This window comes from Gossypium hirsutum, chromosome A08 (genome assembly GCF_007990345.1).
Source record: "Gossypium hirsutum isolate 1008001.06 chromosome A08, Gossypium_hirsutum_v2.1, whole genome shotgun sequence".
NCBI classification, from domain to species: Eukaryota; Viridiplantae; Streptophyta; class Magnoliopsida; order Malvales; family Malvaceae; genus Gossypium; species Gossypium hirsutum.
This window is the reverse complement of record NC_053431.1, coordinates 6,215,457-6,235,137: the sequence shown is the minus strand read 5'-3', so window position 1 is coordinate 6,235,137 and position 19,681 is coordinate 6,215,457. Positions and strand designations below refer to the sequence as shown.

The 19,681-nt window shown below is 33.8% G+C and overlaps 3 protein-coding genes and 1 long non-coding RNA gene across 5 annotated transcripts; 3 read left to right on the top strand and 1 right to left on the bottom strand.

The window, feature by feature from the left end:
- Positions 1-1,388: 1,388 nt before the first annotated feature.
- LOC107960931 (RAN GTPase-activating protein 1) lies at positions 1,389-4,908 on the top strand. The gene is made up of 3 exons (XM_016897182.2): positions 1,389-1,502; positions 1,752-1,814; positions 3,088-4,908. Exon 3 carries the CDS (start codon positions 3,699-3,701, stop codon positions 4,713-4,715), a length of 1,017 nt encoding a protein of 338 aa, XP_016752671.1. The 5' UTR covers positions 1,389-1,502; positions 1,752-1,814; positions 3,088-3,698; the 3' UTR covers positions 4,716-4,908.
- A 2,870-nt stretch (positions 4,909-7,778) lies between these two features.
- LOC121204922 (DUF21 domain-containing protein At4g14240) lies at positions 7,779-12,864 on the top strand. 2 transcript variants are annotated; one of them, XM_041075739.1, is made up of 13 exons: positions 7,781-8,167; positions 8,526-8,602; positions 8,729-8,812; positions 9,159-9,272; positions 9,490-9,573; positions 9,879-9,950; positions 10,487-10,554; positions 11,018-11,105; positions 11,242-11,315; positions 11,383-11,713; positions 11,799-11,845; positions 11,940-12,024; positions 12,519-12,864. In XM_041075739.1, the coding sequence occupies exons 1-13, from the start codon at positions 7,918-7,920 to the stop codon at positions 12,543-12,545; spliced, it is 1,401 nt and encodes a 466-aa protein (XP_040931673.1). In that variant the 5' UTR covers positions 7,781-7,917; the 3' UTR covers positions 12,546-12,864. The 2 variants fall into 2 exon arrangements, with proteins under 2 accessions (XP_040931674.1, XP_040931673.1); XM_041075740.1 differs by lacking the exon at positions 9,490-9,573 and having other exon boundaries at positions 7,779-8,167.
- A 78-nt stretch (positions 12,865-12,942) lies between these two features.
- LOC107960923 (uncharacterized) lies at positions 12,943-13,979 on the bottom strand. Its single transcript, XR_001701179.2, has 2 exons — positions 13,690-13,979; positions 12,943-13,308 (listed from the first exon to the last, which is right to left on the bottom strand). It is a non-coding gene; the product is annotated as an uncharacterized lncRNA (long non-coding RNA).
- A 4,422-nt stretch (positions 13,980-18,401) lies between these two features.
- On the top strand, positions 18,402-18,974 carry LOC107887586 (myosin heavy chain, clone 203-like). Its single transcript, XM_016811859.1, has one exon. The coding sequence runs from the start codon at positions 18,402-18,404 to the stop codon at positions 18,972-18,974; it is 573 nt and encodes a 190-aa protein (XP_016667348.1).
- Positions 18,975-19,681: the final 707 nt, after the last annotated feature.

Sequence of the window (19,681 nt, the reverse complement as noted above, 5' to 3'; positions counted from 1 at the left end):
GTCTTAGTTAATTACTAGCTCAATTCTTTTCTTTTTTTGGGTATTTCATTTTTCTCTTCAAAAAAAAAAATTCCTTTTATTTTGTTCTACTCAACACTAAACCTATAGCGGACCAGGTCGAATCTTGAATATGTAATTCAATGATTTAAAATTTGGAGCAAATTGTTCCAATTTTAATAACTAGAAAACAATTTTCCTTTTATTTTTTTTAATCAACATTAAAATCCAAATTAATATTTATATAAAACTTGTAAATATTTAATTTATTAAGCCATATTTTTTAGGTTTAATTATATATTTTTTTCTTTCTACTCTACAATAAAAAAAATTAATTTATCTATTTTAATTTGTCAGAAACGAAAATTTAAAAGCTATTCAAGTTGTCGGTAACACATGAACTACTAAATTTTGTTAATTTATTACATATAAATAATTGAAGTGCTAATTTTTACTAATTTCTTCTGTATAAATTGTTGAATTATTAATTAGAGATTTAACATAAAAATTTTAAGAGGTTTATAGGTATTATTCAATTGAACAAATTTCGCAGGGGCGCCTAGTTTTAAACGGTGGAGGAAGAAGATGCACGCATCTTTTAATTTTCCACCCACTTTCAATTCATCTCCTCCTTCCATTGTTTTCATCAAAGAAAGAAAGAAGCTAAGGTTCAACATTCGACCATTAAAAAGCAAGGTTTCAAGCTATTTTTATTAAATTTTTATAGGTTCTTGATTATAGGAATTTGAATTAGCTAGCTCATGCATTAATTTGTTCAATTAACTACTATTTAGTAAGTTATCATTAGAGAGAAATTGATAATTTAGAGCTTAATTTGAAGGAATTGATAGTTAATATATTTAGATGGTGAAAAGGACTAAATTGTAAAATTAAATAAGTTTGTTTGTTAACTTTGTAAGAATTTGTTATCCAAATGGTAACAGTTAAATTTGTTAGGTCAAATCTACTATTAGTCATGTATTATGCGTATTATGAATTAAGTATTGTTTTAATTTGATAATTTTAATTCTTATATTTTTCAAAATTTAAAATTTCAATCATAACTCAAACCACAGTCATTAAATCTATTAAAAAAAATAACACCATATTTTTAGTATCATATAAAAATAAATAATAAGCTAATATAACATTACATATGTAATAATATGTTTACCCATAAAATTTTTTAAAAAGTATGATTTAATTTAACAAATTTAACATTTAGGTAAAAACTAAAATTTTAAATTTAAGAAAATAATAAACTAAAAATCATCGAATTAAAGTATAAAGATTACATCAATAATTTATGCATACTACAGGGACCTAATAAGACAAAATAATTTTATCATTTGAATTTAAAAACTTAAAAAGAAGCCATCATTTCCCTCCAATTCCGCACGCATTCTTTTGATTTTTCTTATTGCCATCTTCTTCATTACTCTGCACTACTCTTCACTATTATAAAAAAGAAAAGATCAAAAAGAAGAAAACAAGAGAAAAAGAAGGTATTTTATTCTCCGATCTCAATGGAACTCTATCAATCTTTTTTTTCTTTTCTCTTTTTTCCATTCTACGTTTTTGTTATTTCCGTTTGCTTCTCGAGATTTTTTTTTTTAAAAAAAGTCGACCGTTTTCGTCTGTTGTTTGCTTTTTTATTGTATATATAAGATTGCAGATTTGTCTACTTGACTGATAGAATTGAAACCAACTAGAAAATCAAGTGGATAAATATTCGGATTCTTGTTTTGTTTCAGGTTCTCGGTGAAAATCGACTCTGCAATATCAAATTTTGTTTACAAAACCAAGGAGTGTTACAGGTGAGAAATTGAACGATTATTTAATTTAATTTTATATACAAATTTTATGTTATGAACTAAGTAGTTTTGCGAATTTGCATTTTAGGGTTTCGAGCACTATTTTTACTCCCTTTAGGAAGGTTTTCTCGCTTAGTTTCTCACTTATTTTATATTATTTTATTTCATTTCCATATGATCTAGTAACAAGCTAGTAATGAATTTTAGTTATCTTCATTATCTGATTTTGATGGGAAAAAAGAATGATAAGCAGGTTTTATGTGTGTTATACTCTTCATTTTTCTTGAGGTATCCACATCAGATAGATATCTAGATACTGATACAAGGATATAATTCTTCATTTTTCTTGACGTATCAATTTTGGACACTCAGTCACTTCTGAGTTTGAGTAACTTAAGATGTTGGAGTTTTGGAACAATATTAATTAGTCTTATGGACCATTGGAAGACTAATTCTATATTAATTAGGAATAGAATGGAGATGAGTTTTGTCATAAGTGCAAACAACCTTGTATTTTCATATGCTTTGCTCAATAACTATAGAATTTGGGAATATGAGATAGGTTGATTCTTTGTCTAAATCAGAAGTTTTAACCAGTTTGTACAATTTTGCAATTAACAAGGTTCATGTAAGAAAAATACAGTCAATCTGGATCAATACATTAGTTTGAATATTGACTAGTTTCAAGCTTTTTGGCTGTGATGTAACATTATTTACTTTCATCCGGAATTAGCATCGCCTCTGTTATTGCCCTTTTGGTTCTTTCAATCAAGACCGTGGCTTTGTACATTGGGATTTCTCATAGAAGTATATTGCTAACATATTTGATGCCGTTGGCATAGCGATTGTTATGTAAATTAAAGTCTTTTATTAGCATATGGAAATTGTTGGGATTTCGTTTCAGATATTTTATCTTTCTATGCAATTTTTAAGTGTTGCAATGAGCATTTTGTTTCATTATGTTGAACAATTATTTCATTTAACAATACTTCGGAAACCGGCTTCATTTCTCATCTCGTTTGTTCTTGCATTTAAAAGTCCTTTATTTTCTGATTTCGTCTCTATTAGCTGTTTTGTTTCATTCAATGCCACTACCATGTAAATAATATGTAAATAATACTTGTATGATCAGAATGCTGCATTTCTGAAATTGTGGTTTATAGAAATGGTTACAGATCTCTTTGGCCATCTTCATTACTCTTATTTTGTCCTGTGCATGCACCAGCAAAGTATCCTGGTTTTGTTATAATGTATTTGCAACATGTCATGGTCTTAGGTTAATTAAACATGGGATCTGGAACACAAACTTTCCAACACCGCTCGCTGTCTGTGAAATTGTGGCCACCTAGTCATAGCACGAGGCTAATGCTTGTAGAGCGGATGAAGAAGAATCTTACTACTCCATCCATTTTCTCTAGAAATTGTGGCCTATTAAGTAATGATGAGGCCGAGGAGGATGCCAAGAAAATGGAAGAGTTAGCTTTTGCTGCTGCGGATCAACATTACAAGAAGGAGCCTGATGGTGATGGAAGTTCTGCAGTGCAAATATATGCCAAAGAATCCAGTAGACTGATGCTGGAAGTTATTAAAAGAGGCCCAAAAGTTAATTGAGGGTTGGCAGATAGAGCTACTGATCTTCGTGGAACCGTTTTTGATATATCAGGAGGTCGCCGGGCATTTATAGGGGCAGAGGAGGCTAAGGAACTATTGAGACCACTGGGAGAGGCAGGAAATTCCTATACTAAGATATGTTTTAGCAACAGAAGTTTTGGTTTAGATGCTGCAAATGTTGCTGCACCTATCTTATCAACCATTAAAGATCAGTTGACAGAGGTAGACCTTTCGGATTTTATTGCAGGAAGGCCAGAGTTGGAAGCTCTCGATGTTATGAACATTTTTTCTTCAGTCCAGGAAGGTTGTCACTTGAGGTACCTGAATCTTTCAAACAATGCCTTGGGTGAAAAAGGCGTCCGGGCATTTGGGGCACTTCTAAAGTCACAGAATAGTTTACAGGGACTTTATTTGATGAACGATGGTATATCGGAAGAAGCTGCACGAGCCGTTTCCGAGCTAATTCCTTCTACTGAGAAACTGAAAGTACTTCATTTTCATAATAACATGACAGGGGATGAAGGTGCGTTCGCTATCTCCGAGATAGTGAAACGCTCCTGTTCATTGGAGGATTTCCGATGTTCTTCTACAAGAGTTGGCACGGATGGTGGTCTGGCCTTAGCTGAAGCACTAAAGAGATGCGCACATTTAAAGAAACTTGATCTACGTGACAACATGTTTGGTGTTGAAGCTGGAGTTGCTTTGAGTAAAGCAATCTCTCAATTCACAGATCTCACCGAGGTTTACCTCAGTTACTTGAACCTTGAAGATGAAGGAACCGAGGCACTTGCCAATGCTCTAAAACACTCTGCACCTTCACTTGAAGTTCTTGAAATGGCTGGAAACGACATTACAGCCAAAGGCACCGCTTCCTTAGCAGCCTGCATCGCATCGAAACAGTTCCTTACGAAATTAAACTTAGCCGAGAACGAACTTAAGGATGAAGGAGCTATTTTGATTGCCAATGCATTAGGAGAGGATCATGGTCAGTTGAATGAAGTTGATATGAGCACGAATGCCATTAGGCGAGCCGGTGGTAGACATTTGGCTCAGGTGGTTGTGAAAAAACCCGGGTTCAAGTTGCTGCATATCAATGGAAATTTCATATCCGACGAAGGGATAGATGAGGTGAAGGAAATATTTAAAGGTTCCCTCGATATGCTGGGACCTTTGGACGAGAATGATCCAGAAGGAGAAGATGATGAGGAAGAGGAAGATGAAGACGAGGAGGAGAATGCAGAACATGAGAAGGAATTGGAATCCAAGCTTAAGGATCTCAAAATCAACCAATGAGAAGAGTTTGCTGGGAACTGGATTCATTTCAAGCTTTTCTATTCCGTTTGCTTCATGTTCTATATTTAAAATTTAATCCAATACTTTTAAGTAATTTAATTAGGTTAAAAACTAATTTGTATTCTTATGCGATGGATGGATCATGTATATTAAATTTATAATGTTTTTTATAATATTAATTTTCTTTAAAAAATTTAATAAATTTCTTAAAATTCATTAATAAATTTAAAAAATAATATAATTACAAAATGTTATTAAAAATATTTAAAATCAATTATATTAAAGTTATTTAATTTTAAAAATATTTAATATTAAAATAATACAAAAAGTTCATCATGAATATTAATAATATTATATTACAATTTAAATAATATTATTTATAATTTTTTTACATGTTATTTATTTTATATATTGTTAAATTAATCTATTTTAATATTATAAATTATTAATATTCTATTTTTGGTAATTTTGTATTTATATTTGTTTTAGTTTAATAAATGAGTGTAATTAATTTTCATTATATTTGAATTCAATTGGATAAATATTATTATTATAACATTAAAACTTAATTCAATTAAGTAAAATATTAAAAATAAAGAGATAATTTATTTAAAATTAATTTTATATTTTAACATATAAAATTAAAAAAAAATTTTTAAAAATGAAATAACTTTTAAAAATTAAAAGGTAAGAGGTAAAAAAGTAATATATCCAAATTATAAGTAAATGTTTAAATTGAGTGCCATATGTCAAAAAAAAACATATAAGGTAAACATGATTATTATTTTAAGATCATATTGCTATTGCTATAGTATATATACATTTGTCAACGTAGCATGCTTACTTTCCATCAATTCCATCAATTATGTGTCACGTTAAGTTGGGATAATTTAATTAACATGCTACATTGAAAACTTTTGATAAAAAAATAAAATTTTGGATTTTTTTGTAAAATTCATGTTCTTTGTAACATTAAATTTTTTGGTTAAAATCTAGCATAGCTCTTTGTACGGTTTACAAAATAGGAATTCAAGTTTAATTATTACTACTGTTAATTTTTTGTTAAATTTATTGATGTGAAATTTTGAAATAAATAAAATACTCACTTTATCGCAATATAATTAAAAAGTTGACATTATAATGAATTTAAATTTAATAAAATAATCTTAATAATGTTAACGGTTGTATCTAAATTTTGAAATCTTAAAAAAGTATAAAGATTAAATTCTTAATTTATAAAAAAACCAAAAATTTATAACATATTTTAACTTAATTTTTTTATTATATAATTATAAAATTGATATTTAAAAAGTAAATTTCTTTAGAAAAAAAGAAACATCAAACTGTAAATCAAATTCCTTAAAATAATTTAAAGTAAATGAACTACCAAATGGGAGTATTCCAGCTTAAAGAAACTCAAGCTTGACTCAAAATTTAAGGGTGAACTGAATTTTACTTTAAAAAATAAAAACTCGATATCGATTCAATTTAAATATTGAATTGTCCGAGTAGGTTTGAAAATGTGAATCCTCAGAGTAGGTTTGAAAATGTCTTTAATATTATTTTTGTTTTTAATATATTTAAATAAAAGGTTAAATATAGAATTAGTACTTGAATTTATTAACTTTTCTTAAATTGGTACTTAAAATTTTTTTAACCTAATTTGATACTTGAACATTTTTTTCATCCACTAATTTAGTATTTAAACTAACGGTGTTAAAATTTTACTGATGTGACAGCATTAACCACTAATACACTGCCACTTGTCGCCCTCCCAAGACTGGACATTTTTATTTTTTTTACCGATTCTTTTAAATATTATTACTTAATAATATTATTTCCTTTTAAGACATATTTTATTCCTTTAAAAAATTTTCTTCGTCATCGTCTTCAACCTCTTTTTTCTTCTATCTCTTTCGTTTTTCTCTCTTTTGTTCATTTGTTTCTTCCTATTTGATCATCTCTTTCGTTTTCTCCTTCACTTTTTCGTTTCCTATCACTTTCGTTTGCAACGTGAATAGAGTTTTGTGCTCTCTTTCGTTTTCCATCTCTTTCACGTCTTAACGGAACGCGCTTAAGGGTTTTCTACGACTATTGCGGTTTAAGGGCTCCCGTTTGTAATGCGAATACTCCACGGAACAAAGGGAGAAACTTTTTTGGTTGTGCAAACTGAGCGAACTTCAAAAAGATAAATTTTTGCTTTTTAATTGTTGGGTTGATGGAAATTAGGGTTCAAATTTTGGTCCGTTATTGTTGGGTGTGTAAAAAATAAAGAGTTTTGTGATTTGAGTTGAAGCATTTGTGCAATTTTGTTTACTTTCATTTTGTTGCAACTTGGGTTGAAGAATTATTCTACAAATTTTAATATTTTAATGTGTTTATTGTATGTAAGAAAACAGACCGGGGGTTGTGATAATGACTCAAAATTGAAGCAGGGGGAAAAACTTTGTTTATGAAAAAAAATCCAATATAAACCACATCACATGGAAAAAGAAAAAAAAATGAAACCTCAATTGAATACTCAAGAAGACTGAAAAAGATTGAAGATTGAAAAAAAAACCCAAATTAGAGTAATCGATGATGAAACCAGAATTCTCTCAGTGAGATAATGAACAATTTTTTTAGATCATAAAGGTTTCTTCAGGAATCTATGAAAACCCTTCACTAACCTATGCATGAATGTATTTGAATGGATCTTTAATCTTTTAAGAATTATTTGAATCGTTTTTTTTCTAATTAAAGGAATCCCGTCAAACAATTAAAAATTGTTTTTGGGAGTGCGATCAAAATCGTAATGCCGTTAGTTTCAGGACTAAATTTTTGGATTAAAAAAAATTAGGGTACTAATCTGAGATAAAAAACTGTCAGTACCAATTCTGAAGAAATGGACAATTTTGGATATTAATTTTGTATTTAACCCTGGAATAAAATAAATAAAAATGAAATAAAATCAAACATCTATTTGGTTTTTTTTTTCTTTTTTCAAAGACGTAATGTATTAAACGTGGAAAACCCGTATCATTTAATTGAAAGCAGGTGATAGTGAAAGAATGATGAAAGATATGGTTGATACCGACAGCTTCACTGTCTGTTGTTTCCAAATGTCAAAAATTGTCTCTTTCTCTCCCACGTACATAATCCACCCAAACCCACCAATCCTCAATGCTCAAATCACCTTACCTGAAAGAAACAACACAACAAAATGGTGCGAAACGTCGTCGCATTAGCTCCCACAATCATGATGTCGTTGTCGTCGCCGAGGGACATCGTATTTGGCCCCGATGACCTCCCTTTTGGCACAGTTGAGTGGTTCGCTTACGCCGGATTGTCGTGCTTGTTGGTGATCTTCGCCGGGATAATGTCGGGACTTACCTTGGGGTTGATGTCTTTGGGTCTCGTCGAGCTTGAAATTCTACAGAGAAGCGGTACCATCGTCGAGAAGAAACAAGTTTGTAAGACCTTACGTATTTTGCTTTTATTAGTAAATGACAGTACTTCGCTTCACTCGTTCAATTGTAAGTGAGTTCCGAGTTATTTGAGTTTGAATTCAAATCGGTTGTGGTTGAGTGAATTATCTTTTTGTTCTTTAATCGAAGCGTGCATGAGCATTGTATAAATGAGTCTACCGAAGCCAGTTTTATTAATTTAATCTTTAACTTCAATTGAACTTGAGCTTTAAAAGTGGGACTCGGGTCACATTCGAGCTCCTGTTTCTTACTATTTTAGTTTCGGGTCGGCTCGATTACATCCATAGTTTTTAAGTTTTTCTTTAATTCTCAAGAGATGTCTCTCTCTTTCATGTCTCTGCAGCTGCTATTTTACCAGTCGTGAAAAAACAGCATCAACTTCTTGTAACTTTGCTTCTTTGCAATGCTTGTGCAATGGAGGTGAACAATTTATCTGTTTTCTTTACAAAAATTAGTGATTTTTTTTATTTTTATTATTATTTAAAAAAAAAAAAACTAAAGCATTCCTGGATTTATCCTTATTCGTTGGATTTTGTGTTTCTGCAGGCCCTTCCTATATCCCTTGATAAAATCTTTCACCCCTTTGTTGCAGTGTTGCTGTCTGTTACTTTTGTTCTAGCCTTTGGAGAGGTACTATGTTTTTTTGTGCTTCACTTTTCATGTATTTATGTTCGGACTTTGATGCAAGTGTTGGACAAGGGAATGTATCGATACGAGTATATTCATTTTTCTCTAAGTTTACCATGGATTTGGAGGATCCTTGGAGGCTCATATCTCCAGTCATATACACCGGTGTTTCAAGAAAAATGAAGAGTTGGACCCTCTAAGGACACTATATCTGCATGGAAAAATATGGGAAACTTGAACATGCCCGTGTTTAACACATACTTGTGTACAACACTTGCACATGAGTCCGAGTAGAATAACTTAAGCATGTAGATTGAGATTTGTTTATTTTATTTCCACTGTGAATCAGATTATTCCACAAGCCATATGTTCAAGATATGGACTCTCTGTTGGTGCAAGTTTCGTGTGGCTTGTGCGTATTCTGATGATAGTTTGTTATCCAATTGCTTACCCTGTTGGAAAGGTAATATCCCAATGAGTTGTGTTTGAAATTCCTTAGATGTATTATATTTCTTGAAAGCTGTAGGTTTATTGGATATGAAATAATGTTTCAGATTTTAACCCAGCAGTCCTGGACTCGAGAAAATACATGAACATGGCATGAATACATGAATTGTTATGGTTAAGAAATAAACATGTGTGCTTGAATTTCATATTGCTTTCATGGACATGGTTTTTAGGTTCTAGATGTTGTGATTGGCCATGGTGATGTTTTGTTTAGACGAGCTCAGTTAAAAGCCCTTGTTTCTATCCACAGCCAAGAGGTAATTGCTTGGACCAGACAAGATAGTTTTGCTTAAAACAAGTTTAGTCTTATGTTACTCACTCGGGTTTGAGTGTCGATTACAGGTATCTCTCCGGGCGCAAATATGTTCAATCATTTCTAAGATTTTTCATGTATTTCGAGGGTAGTTGGAGGATCAAATCCTTGTACCCATGTTTGAATGTGTGTTGGATATGAGTGTTAAACATGAGTATGTAAAAGAAAAATGAAGAGTCGGAACAACACAATTTGTGTTTGGTTAATTTGAATTTTCAGTAACTTGTCACTATTTTTGTACTTGCTTAGGCTGGCAAGGGTGGTGAACTAACACATGATGAGACAACCATCATTAGTGGTGCACTGGATTTAACTGAAAAGGTAATTATACCATGTCCGAAAATGTGTCAGAAATTAGTGTTTGATAGCTAAGTTACTCAGATTCAGGTGTGGGTCTTGAATATGAGTATGAGTTAGATATGGTATTTTTATTTTTTTTAAAAACTCTTTCAAGTATTTGGAGGGTTCTTGGATGGTCATACCTGTATACTCACGTCTGGAAATGTGTCGGACACATATATCAAACACAAATACTTAAAAGCACAGACACATACACATATTATGTTGTTCTGGCCCTTCATTTATCTTGAAGCACTCGTGTTTGGCATTCGTGTCTGACACATGGTATAGGGATATGACCTCCAAGATTTTCTAACACAAGGAAAAACTTGGAAAAATCTGATTATGCTCATGTTAGACTCATACCTGTATATAACGCTCACCTGAGTCCAAGTTATATAGCAATTAATTAGTTTGACGTCCAATTTTCCACTTAGGGATAACTAAGAACCTGATAAGAGTTCATTGCACTGTCCTTTTCAAAGTGATTGAATCCTAATGCTTTTTAGATCTTGCAGACTGCAGAGGAGGCTATGACACCAATTGAATCGACATTTTCCTTGGACGTAAATTCGAAATTGAATTGGTGAGTTTCAGTTGGATGGTGTTCTTTTATGTTGCCAAATCATTAGTGCTTCTTCATCTTGCATGGTTGGTAACTCATATCACTTGGGCTCGAGTGTGATTGTTGGACATAAGTATGTGTTCCGGTATCTACTTTAAAGATCATCTCCTCTTAAAGTGGTAAAGTTCTGGTGAATAATAGGACCCCTCAAAGGTGGTTTATACATAAAGTGCTTTGTCTACTAGTATACTGCTATGTTGTTCCAACTTTTTATTTTTCATGAAGTACTCATGTTCAATACTTGTGTCTGGCACATGGGTATAGGGATATGATCTCCATTTGGGATGGAAAAACTAAGCAAATTTTCACTATACCTGTATTGACACATATTGTATCCTACACTCGCACCTCAGTTCAACTAACATAGATGTATTATACTGAAGTTAGGTTTTCAATGAATTTGTCTACCCTTTTTCTGATGCAGGGAAGCAATTGGAAAAATTCTTGCACATGGTCATAGTCGTATCCCCATTTATGCCGGGAATCCAAAAAACATCATTGGGCTATTATTGGTGTGTTTAATAACGCATTGAATTTCTTACAGTTTTATTTATGTTGAAAATTTTGTGTTAAAGGTTGCTAGTTTGATGTGGAATCATTTTCCCTTTCTTCGGTTCTTATAAATCCTCCTTTGTTTTTGAGATGTAGGTTAAAAGTCTTCTCACTATACGAGCTGAGATGGAGACTCCGGTCAGTTCTGTTTCAATCCGGAGGATTCTTACGTATACACATATTCTCTCCATTACATTATAATGTTTCTGAATAAATTCTCATGCATTGACATACCAGGGTTCCAGCACAGATGCCTTTGTATGATATCCTCAATGAATTTCAAAAGGGAAGCAGTCATATGGCAACTGTAGTGAAGGTTAAAGGAAAGACCAAAGACCTTCAATTTGTTGATGATGGAGAGAGATTTGGCAATCATAAAGTCACCAACCGGAATTCTCAACTAACTGATCCTTTGCTGACCAAACAAGATAGTGTTTTAGTCGATGTCGAGAAATCTTCAGCCGTCAAGGAAACTATGAATACTTTGCAACGCTTTTCAGAGGATACCGAAGATGGGGAAGTCATTGGTATCATTACCTTAGAAGATGTATTTGAAGAACTTCTTCAAGTAAGTGCTGCTTCCATCACTTTCCTCCATCTCTTATTTATCTTCGAATATGTCATGCATTTGATGATATCTTTCTGCATTGTAGGAGGAAATTGTAGATGAGACCGATGCATATGTTGATGTACATAAAAGGTACAATACCATTCGGGTTAAGTAGCTTTTTTATTCACTGTCACTCTTTCAGTTTTGCTAATTATATCATCCAACATGAAACAACTTCTTCAAGGATACGCGTCGCTGCTGCTGCTGCTGTTGCTTCATCTGTTGCACGGGCTCCATCGGATCGAAGATTGATCGGCCAAAAGCCTACAGTAAGTACACAATGTTTATTTCTTCATATCATGTTTCTCTTGCATGCATCATTTGATCATATTGAGGTGATGTGGGACCTAGGAACAGTGTGCATGTTGGATATCAATATATGTTTGATATGGGCATATTTATTTTAAAACTTGTATATGTATTTGAAGGGTTATATCTATATCCATTTCTAAATATGTGTCAAACATGAATACTTCAAAGAAAATGAAGAGTCGGAGCAACATAAATTGTATCTCTGTAAATTGCACAATGAAGGGAAACTTTTGAGCTATGCATCTTTGGAGGGTTATATACTTGCACCCATGTCCAAATATGCGTCAAATCTCGAAAGATAAAACAAAGGTTCGGAGCAACATAGTATTTGAGACTTTGCCAGATGTGGCTAATAATTTGGAAATAGAACATATAAGCTTGTGGACTTTTATCGATCAGCAAATGAGAAATTTCCGTTATTCATTAATTTTAGCTTTCAATATCCTTTCAGGGTGTTCAAAGCAAGCAGGCCAAATGAACAAAGAAGATTCAAGAACTGGGAGATCTCTAGTTTAACCAGGGAACCCTTTGCAGTTACCATCTAGAGATCTTAGCTAGTCGAAATAGAATCGGATTCGTGTGTTTTTTCGATCTTGCTTTTGTCTGTTGTAAATTCTCGAATTAGTTTGTGTATATTGCAGATTATGCATGTAGTTCAGAGTGAGAAAATTAGGGGAAGTCTTGTATGTGGTAGTGTTACTAGTTCCACCAGCAAAACCGGCTACCTATGTATGAATATGAACCCTAAATATGGTTTTCTTGTACTCAGAATCGAATTCGTGTTTTTCTCGATCTCACTATCATCGGTTGTTAATCTCAAATGAAATTTTTATATATTTGGAGGACACAAGTATAATAAATATTTTTTAATTAAATTAATAGAAAAATGACTTCATTTATTAATAATATAATTTTAACAATTAATTTGATGAAATTAAAAATATGTGACTGATGTTAGAGTTTGAAGACTGTGAGAACCCAAATTTTGAAGACTGTGGGAACCCAAATTTACCCGGCCCCTACAAAACCCAATTAAACCCATTAACCCCAAAATCTATTTCCTAACCCTCAAGCCCAATACCCAAACAAAAGCCTAAACCCTCTAACCCAATGACATACCCCTAAACTGACCCAACTAGCCTAAAATTAGGGTTTCAGAATCTGAAACCCTAAACCACCTAATTCCACCGCCTCCAATCACATCGCCAGTGCAAGTGGCACCTGCCTCCACCGCCGTTCACCTGCAGCATTAAAAGAGAAAGGACAGTGTGCAGAAGAAAAAGAAAAAACACTTGTAAAAATAGGCTATATAAACGAAAGAAAGATGGGGTGTGAGGGACTTTTTTTTTTCTCTTCTCTTTTTCTCTCTCGGGCTCTTGATATTTCTTTCTTTTTTCGAAATATAAGAGGAAAATAATAACAGAGGGCTTCAAGCAAAATTCAGATTTACAGCAAGGAATATTAAAGACCAATCTAAAGGTCTATTTACCGTTTTATTTTCCCCTTTTCTCGTTTATTTTTTTCGAATTTATTGGCATATATCATTGATATTTCATTAGAAATAACACACATACATTAAATAAATATAAAAAAATACAGCAAAAAAATAAAAAGGATCATACCTTAGGCGATTTCACGGTGGCCGGCGCGGCGGAGCCACGGCGGGGCGATGGCCGGACCCCCTGGCCGATTTCGGTTTTCTCCAGAGAGAACCCCCTCTTCTCTCTTCTTTTTTTTTCTCAGAACACAACAAAAATGAAGTTTCAAAAAAAATTTGACTTTTAAAGGCCCCTGATGCGACGCCGTTTTGGGGCAAGCACTCAGCACCCAAAACGGCGTCGTTTAGACAATGACCCGATGACCCGACCCACCTATGCCCAGGATCCGCGTGTTTTTAGACTGAGGGGTTATTTGCGCCCTCAGTCCCTCCGCTTTTGAGGCTTAGTTCAATGGGGTCTCGTCTATTTCTTTTTCCTTTAATTTTATCCCTATGATTTTACTTCTATTTCATTTTAGCTTAGATTAAAACGTTGCGTTTTGGAGAGGGGGATGATTTCCTCCTTGGTCCCTCCTGGTTGTTCGCGCGCTCAGATTAATCCCCTTCTCCTTCATTTATTTTAAATTCGCCACAAAATTCCATTTTTAATTCGATTTCATCCTTTTTTTTTACTTTTCCTTATTATTCTAATTTAATTTTAATATTATTGTTGTATTTTTATTAACAACTCACTATTATTATTTTATTTAATACTTGTATATATATATGTTATAAAGTATTATTAATAGTTTTAATATTATCATTCTTATTAATGCCTACGTATGATAATATTATATGATGTCTATATTTGCATACATATGTATATATATATTATGCACATTTCCCATTTTTAATAATATATATATATTCTTTTTATACATTATGTATATATGTTTTAATATCTAAATATATATTATGCACACACTGTTAGTATCACCATATATTTATTATATACGTATATATATATTTTTTATGTAATACCTTTAATAATTGTTTCCTAACATTATTATCTTTTAATATATATACGTATCTTATATACATCCTTTTAATATTGTGTTCTTCTATATGTCATGTATATATTTTTAATAAATGTATTATACATTACTATATCTATATAGTATTATTTTTATTATTGTTGTTATTCCTAATATATATATACGTCTTTTAATATCGTATTATATATATACTTTTATATCATATTATTGTTATACCTATTTTCACCCCTATTATATTTTATACATGTATATATACCCTTTATATATAGTAATATTATTATATATATATATGTCACATATTATGGCTCATAATATTTTCATTTACTTATTATTTTACTCAAATATTATTATTTATATCACTATTATCCTTACATTTTCACCTATCACCTTTTAAATATACTTATTTTATTCTTTCCTCACTCACATCATATGTTATTTACTTATACACGTACGTATATGCACTTTCATACATTATTTCTAAATCATTACCCGTATTATTACTATTAATATTATTATTACCATTACTATACTATCATTCTTTAGTTTTACATAATAATTGTTTATTACGAGTTCTTTTTTTTTCGAACATCTCCTGCTTTATTCATTATTTTTTTTATTCGTTTTATTCGTTTATCTTTACTTATATCGTTATCATCACTTTCATTATCATTGTCATTTTATTTCGTCATTTTTATTTATTAATTTACTTATGTATTCGATCGTTTCCTTTTCTTCATGCATTTACTTATTAGCCTTGTCATTATTTTACCTATCGTAATTGCTCGTATTATTATGTTTGACACTGTCACGCTTATTTTTACGCATTCGCCTCATTGTTTGCTTTTATATCTCATCATGCTTTTTATTCGATACCTTAAAATAATTCCTTCATAAAAGTGATATTCCATATTTGGTAATTCGAGACAATCGTGTCCTAACTTACTGGGTCTCGATTTTTCTCATTTAACCTAAATAACGGAATACTCTTTTAAATCACTATACGAGTTTTGAAAAATGCTTATTCTCGAAGATGTGAAGTGTTGTGCCCTAACTTACCGGGTATGACATTTTGTCATCTCGAAATAAGAATTTTGTTTCGAAATAAAGGCAATATTCGGTGTTTGAGAATTTGAGAAAACGTGTCCTAACTTACTGGGTTTCGACTTCTCTCGTTTATTCTAAATAATCGAATACCCTTTTAATAAAATACACAGATTTTATAAAAGGCAAACTCGCTCTTGAAAATGCAAGATGTCGTCTCCTAACTCACTGGATGTGACATTTCATATTTTGGGACGGGAAGGTCTTTAATAGTTGAGCATTTTCTTTACAAAGAGGGATCGCATCTCAAAAGCCTTCCAAGTTTTCAATTTTCGACACTAAGACACTAATTAATCAACTAGGTACCAATTTTGGGCGTATCAAGGGTGCTAATCCTTCCTCGTGCGTAACCGACTCCCGAACCTATTTTCTTGATTTGCGTAGACCAAAATTGTTGTTTAAATAAATCCAACTATTTATTAAAAACAACCACTTTTACGAGATGACCCGATCACACCTCGTCAAAAAGGATCGGTGGCGACTCCCGTTCTTTTATTTTTAAAATCCAAGTCGATTCCCGTTTTCGTTTTTCCAAAAAATGGTCACGACAGCTTGGCGACTCCACTGGGGATACGAATGAGAGAGTCAAGCTATAAGTTGATTAACTCTTGTCTTTTTATCGAAAATTGAAAATTTGGTTTTGAAATACGATCTTTTCATTACATTTCATCAGCTATTTTTGTGGTACAATACCTGCTGCGTTGTTTTGAGTCTTTAAATAGTTTTGTATATTGCATTGCATGGCCGCTGTGGTCACACCCCTTTAAGTGGGAGTGAGAAACTACTCCTTCGTGAGGTTTTCACCTCCGTGCAGGATAGTGGATCACTTTCGGGATACATCCGTACCTATGTCTTCGTAAGATTTTCATCTCCGTACAGCCATAGAGAAATGTATTCCCCTGAACTGAACTCGGTCTGTATGAGCCTGTAATGGGTGAAGATCGAGGAATCTGCTGGTTTAGGTATCCTTACTCTAGAACTAAACCCCATGTAGCAAGCCTTAAGAACCCGCCCTAGGTAGAGCCACTCTGAAACCCTAATGGTCACCTGAGCAAGTGCTATATTTATTATTCTTTGTTTGCTTTGAACTGCGTATAAATTACTGACTTGCTTTGTTTTACTTTGATTGTATTTGCATGGCATTTTCATTGTAAAAGGTGTTGATTCGCATTCGGTTCCTAAATAGATAGCTTATCATGGAAAATGGGTTTTTTGGTAAAGTAGAAGACAACACGGCTGTCCGGATATGGGCTGAGACAATACAACAAGAGAAAGGTAACAGTCTTATCGAGGGGTATGTGTCAGAATTGTGGAATTTTACTCGGATCAGCGTAACTCAAAATAATCTCCAAGAGATGAAAGAAATTTGGGGTCAGTGGGATGGTGAGGTCAAACAGCTATTCTATTGTCATTACGGTGATTTACCTTAACTGCTCGATGTCAAGGTAGATGAACACCTGTTTCGAGCCCTTGCCCAATATTGGAATTCTGCTTACAGTTGCTTCATTTTTGGGAAAGTAGATTTGGTACCTACTATAGAAGAATACACGACCTTGCTCCATTGCCCAAAGATTTAGGTTGACAGAATTTATGCCAGACCTGCTAACGTCCCAGCATTTTCAAAAAAGCTGATGAACATCACTGGGATGAGCGAACAGTGGGTGACAACCTGGATCAAACAAAAAGGAGATTGTAAATGCATTCCTTGGAGGAACCTGAGGGATCTAGTCTTAGCGCACCCTGACGTGAAGAAAAGGGTAGATGTCTTCGCCTTGAGCATTTATGGACTGGTCATCTTCCCCAAGGCATTGGGGCATGTAGACGAGGCTGTTGTCGACCTTTTCGACAGGCTTGGTAAAGGAACCACACCTGTACCTGTAATCTTGGCTGAAACTTTCAGATCATTAAATGTTTGTAGAAGAGCGGGCGAAGGGAGATTTATTGGATGCGCACAGTTCTTGCTATCCTGGTTCCACAACCATTTTTAGAAAGTGGAAAAGGTCTCGTATCGCATCTTCTCTGAAAATTACTCTCCGCTGAAAGAGTTAGTGGCTACACCGAGGCGAGATGATGTGACAGAAGAAAATTGGATGACGGTGCTCCAAAATCTGCAAGAAGAAGATGTTGAATGGAGAGCCCCGTGGATGGTTCCTGATGAAATATTATACCGATACGGAGACTTCGATTGGGTTCTCTTGTTAGGAGTATGGGGGGCCGTCGGGTATGTTCCTCTGCTCGCATTGCGACAATACAGATCCAGACAGTTTACACCACCAACATACGGGTTAGCCCAGTGTGAGTTCGTGTTCACAGGGAATAATTACAAAAAGAAAGTTCGCGAGATATCAAATGCCTAGAACCAGACTCGTAGAATGAAGAAGTTTACTACCAATCCCATGACTACTCCTGAGTACGACAGAGGATTAACGACAACATCCCTACATCAGATCAAGGGAATCCTCAGTCGATGGAAGAGCACTTGAAAGTAATCCCATCTAAGCTAGAAATCATCAGGCAAGATTTCGAGAGAAAGAGTCTGGAGCTAGAAAAAAGGATCGAGCAGTTGGAAGAAGAAAAGATGCAGTTAGGGTTATATGTCGATGTCTAGAAACTAAAAGCTAAAATACTCAGAAAAGGGAAAAACAAGGCTGAAGAGGACTTAGACAGTTTGAAAGCAGACTATAAGAAGCTGCGCAGATCAATGAGAACCACTAGGTTAGGAAAAACATCCGAACAATGGCGACATGAAGTTAAAGAAGAACAAAGCAAAGCCAACCAGTGGGAGGAAAAATTTCGCGATGCTCAAGCTCGAGAAAGTGCTCTAAAAAGAAGTTTGGTAGAAAGCCAGAATGAGAAAGAAGGGTTAAAGATCCGGGTATCAGAGTTAGAGAGGTCATTGTATCAGTATCGCTCGCGTAACTCTGCAATCGAGTTGAAAGCTAGTCAAAACAGAATCGAAGAATTAAAAAAGAATATAGAAGAACTCAAAACAGAGCTGCAAAATCGTGAACTTCAGATAGAACTCCTCGAGGTAAATAACGAGCGATGGAAGGAGCAACTTCATCAATCTCAAGACCAAGTCAGGAGCAGGGACTACGTCATGGGCGAAGCTTTGACTCAAGTGCGAGAAGTGGCTGATCACTTGCAAACATTAGCAGTACAAGCCGATGTGCTGAGTTTAAAATACGAGTCAGAATCGGACCGAGGACGAAAGCTAGCTTGGCTTCTTAGGCAGGTCAAAGCCTTAAGTATCAGGGCCAAGCCTTATATGTAATCTATTTTATGTAAAGAAACTTGTTTTCTAGAAAAGTTACTCTAATGAAATCGAATTGGAATCAACGCTTTTTTGCATTCATCGCATTCATTGCATTCATGCATCAGCATTGCATCATACGCACTAAAACTCACAAGAAACCCTAAAAATCATGGCAGTTACCTTGGAACATCGTTATGGTACAAGGGGAAAAACAAGGGCAATGGACCAAAGGTTAGATAGACTGGAACAAATGCAAAAAGAGATGCAGGATCAATTACAAGCACGTATGCAAGAACAGCTTGCCAAAATCCAGTAAGATATGAGGGACCACATGTTGGAGTCCCAGAAAAGCATGATGGACCAATTAACTCATCTATTGGCTAGCGGATTAGAAAAAGGGAAAAGCCCTTTGATCAATGCGGGAGAAGATAATGAAGATCCTACCTACCCTCCGGGTTTCGCCCCAGCGGATGTTCAGACACAACCTGACATGTACCCAAGAAGGCCATCGGTCACAATTAGGCCCCAACCATTTCAGGCCGGTGTTTCAGCACCGATGAATTATCAGGCCAGCTCAGGCTCTAATCCGGGGGACAACCCAACCAACCCTGTGGTCCTCAATCTCGATAAAGTAACAGAAGTAGAAAAGACAAGGGTAGAACTCCCGAGAGAGCTTGAAGAAAGGTGTAGATGGTTGGAAGAAAAAATTAAAGAAATGGAAAACA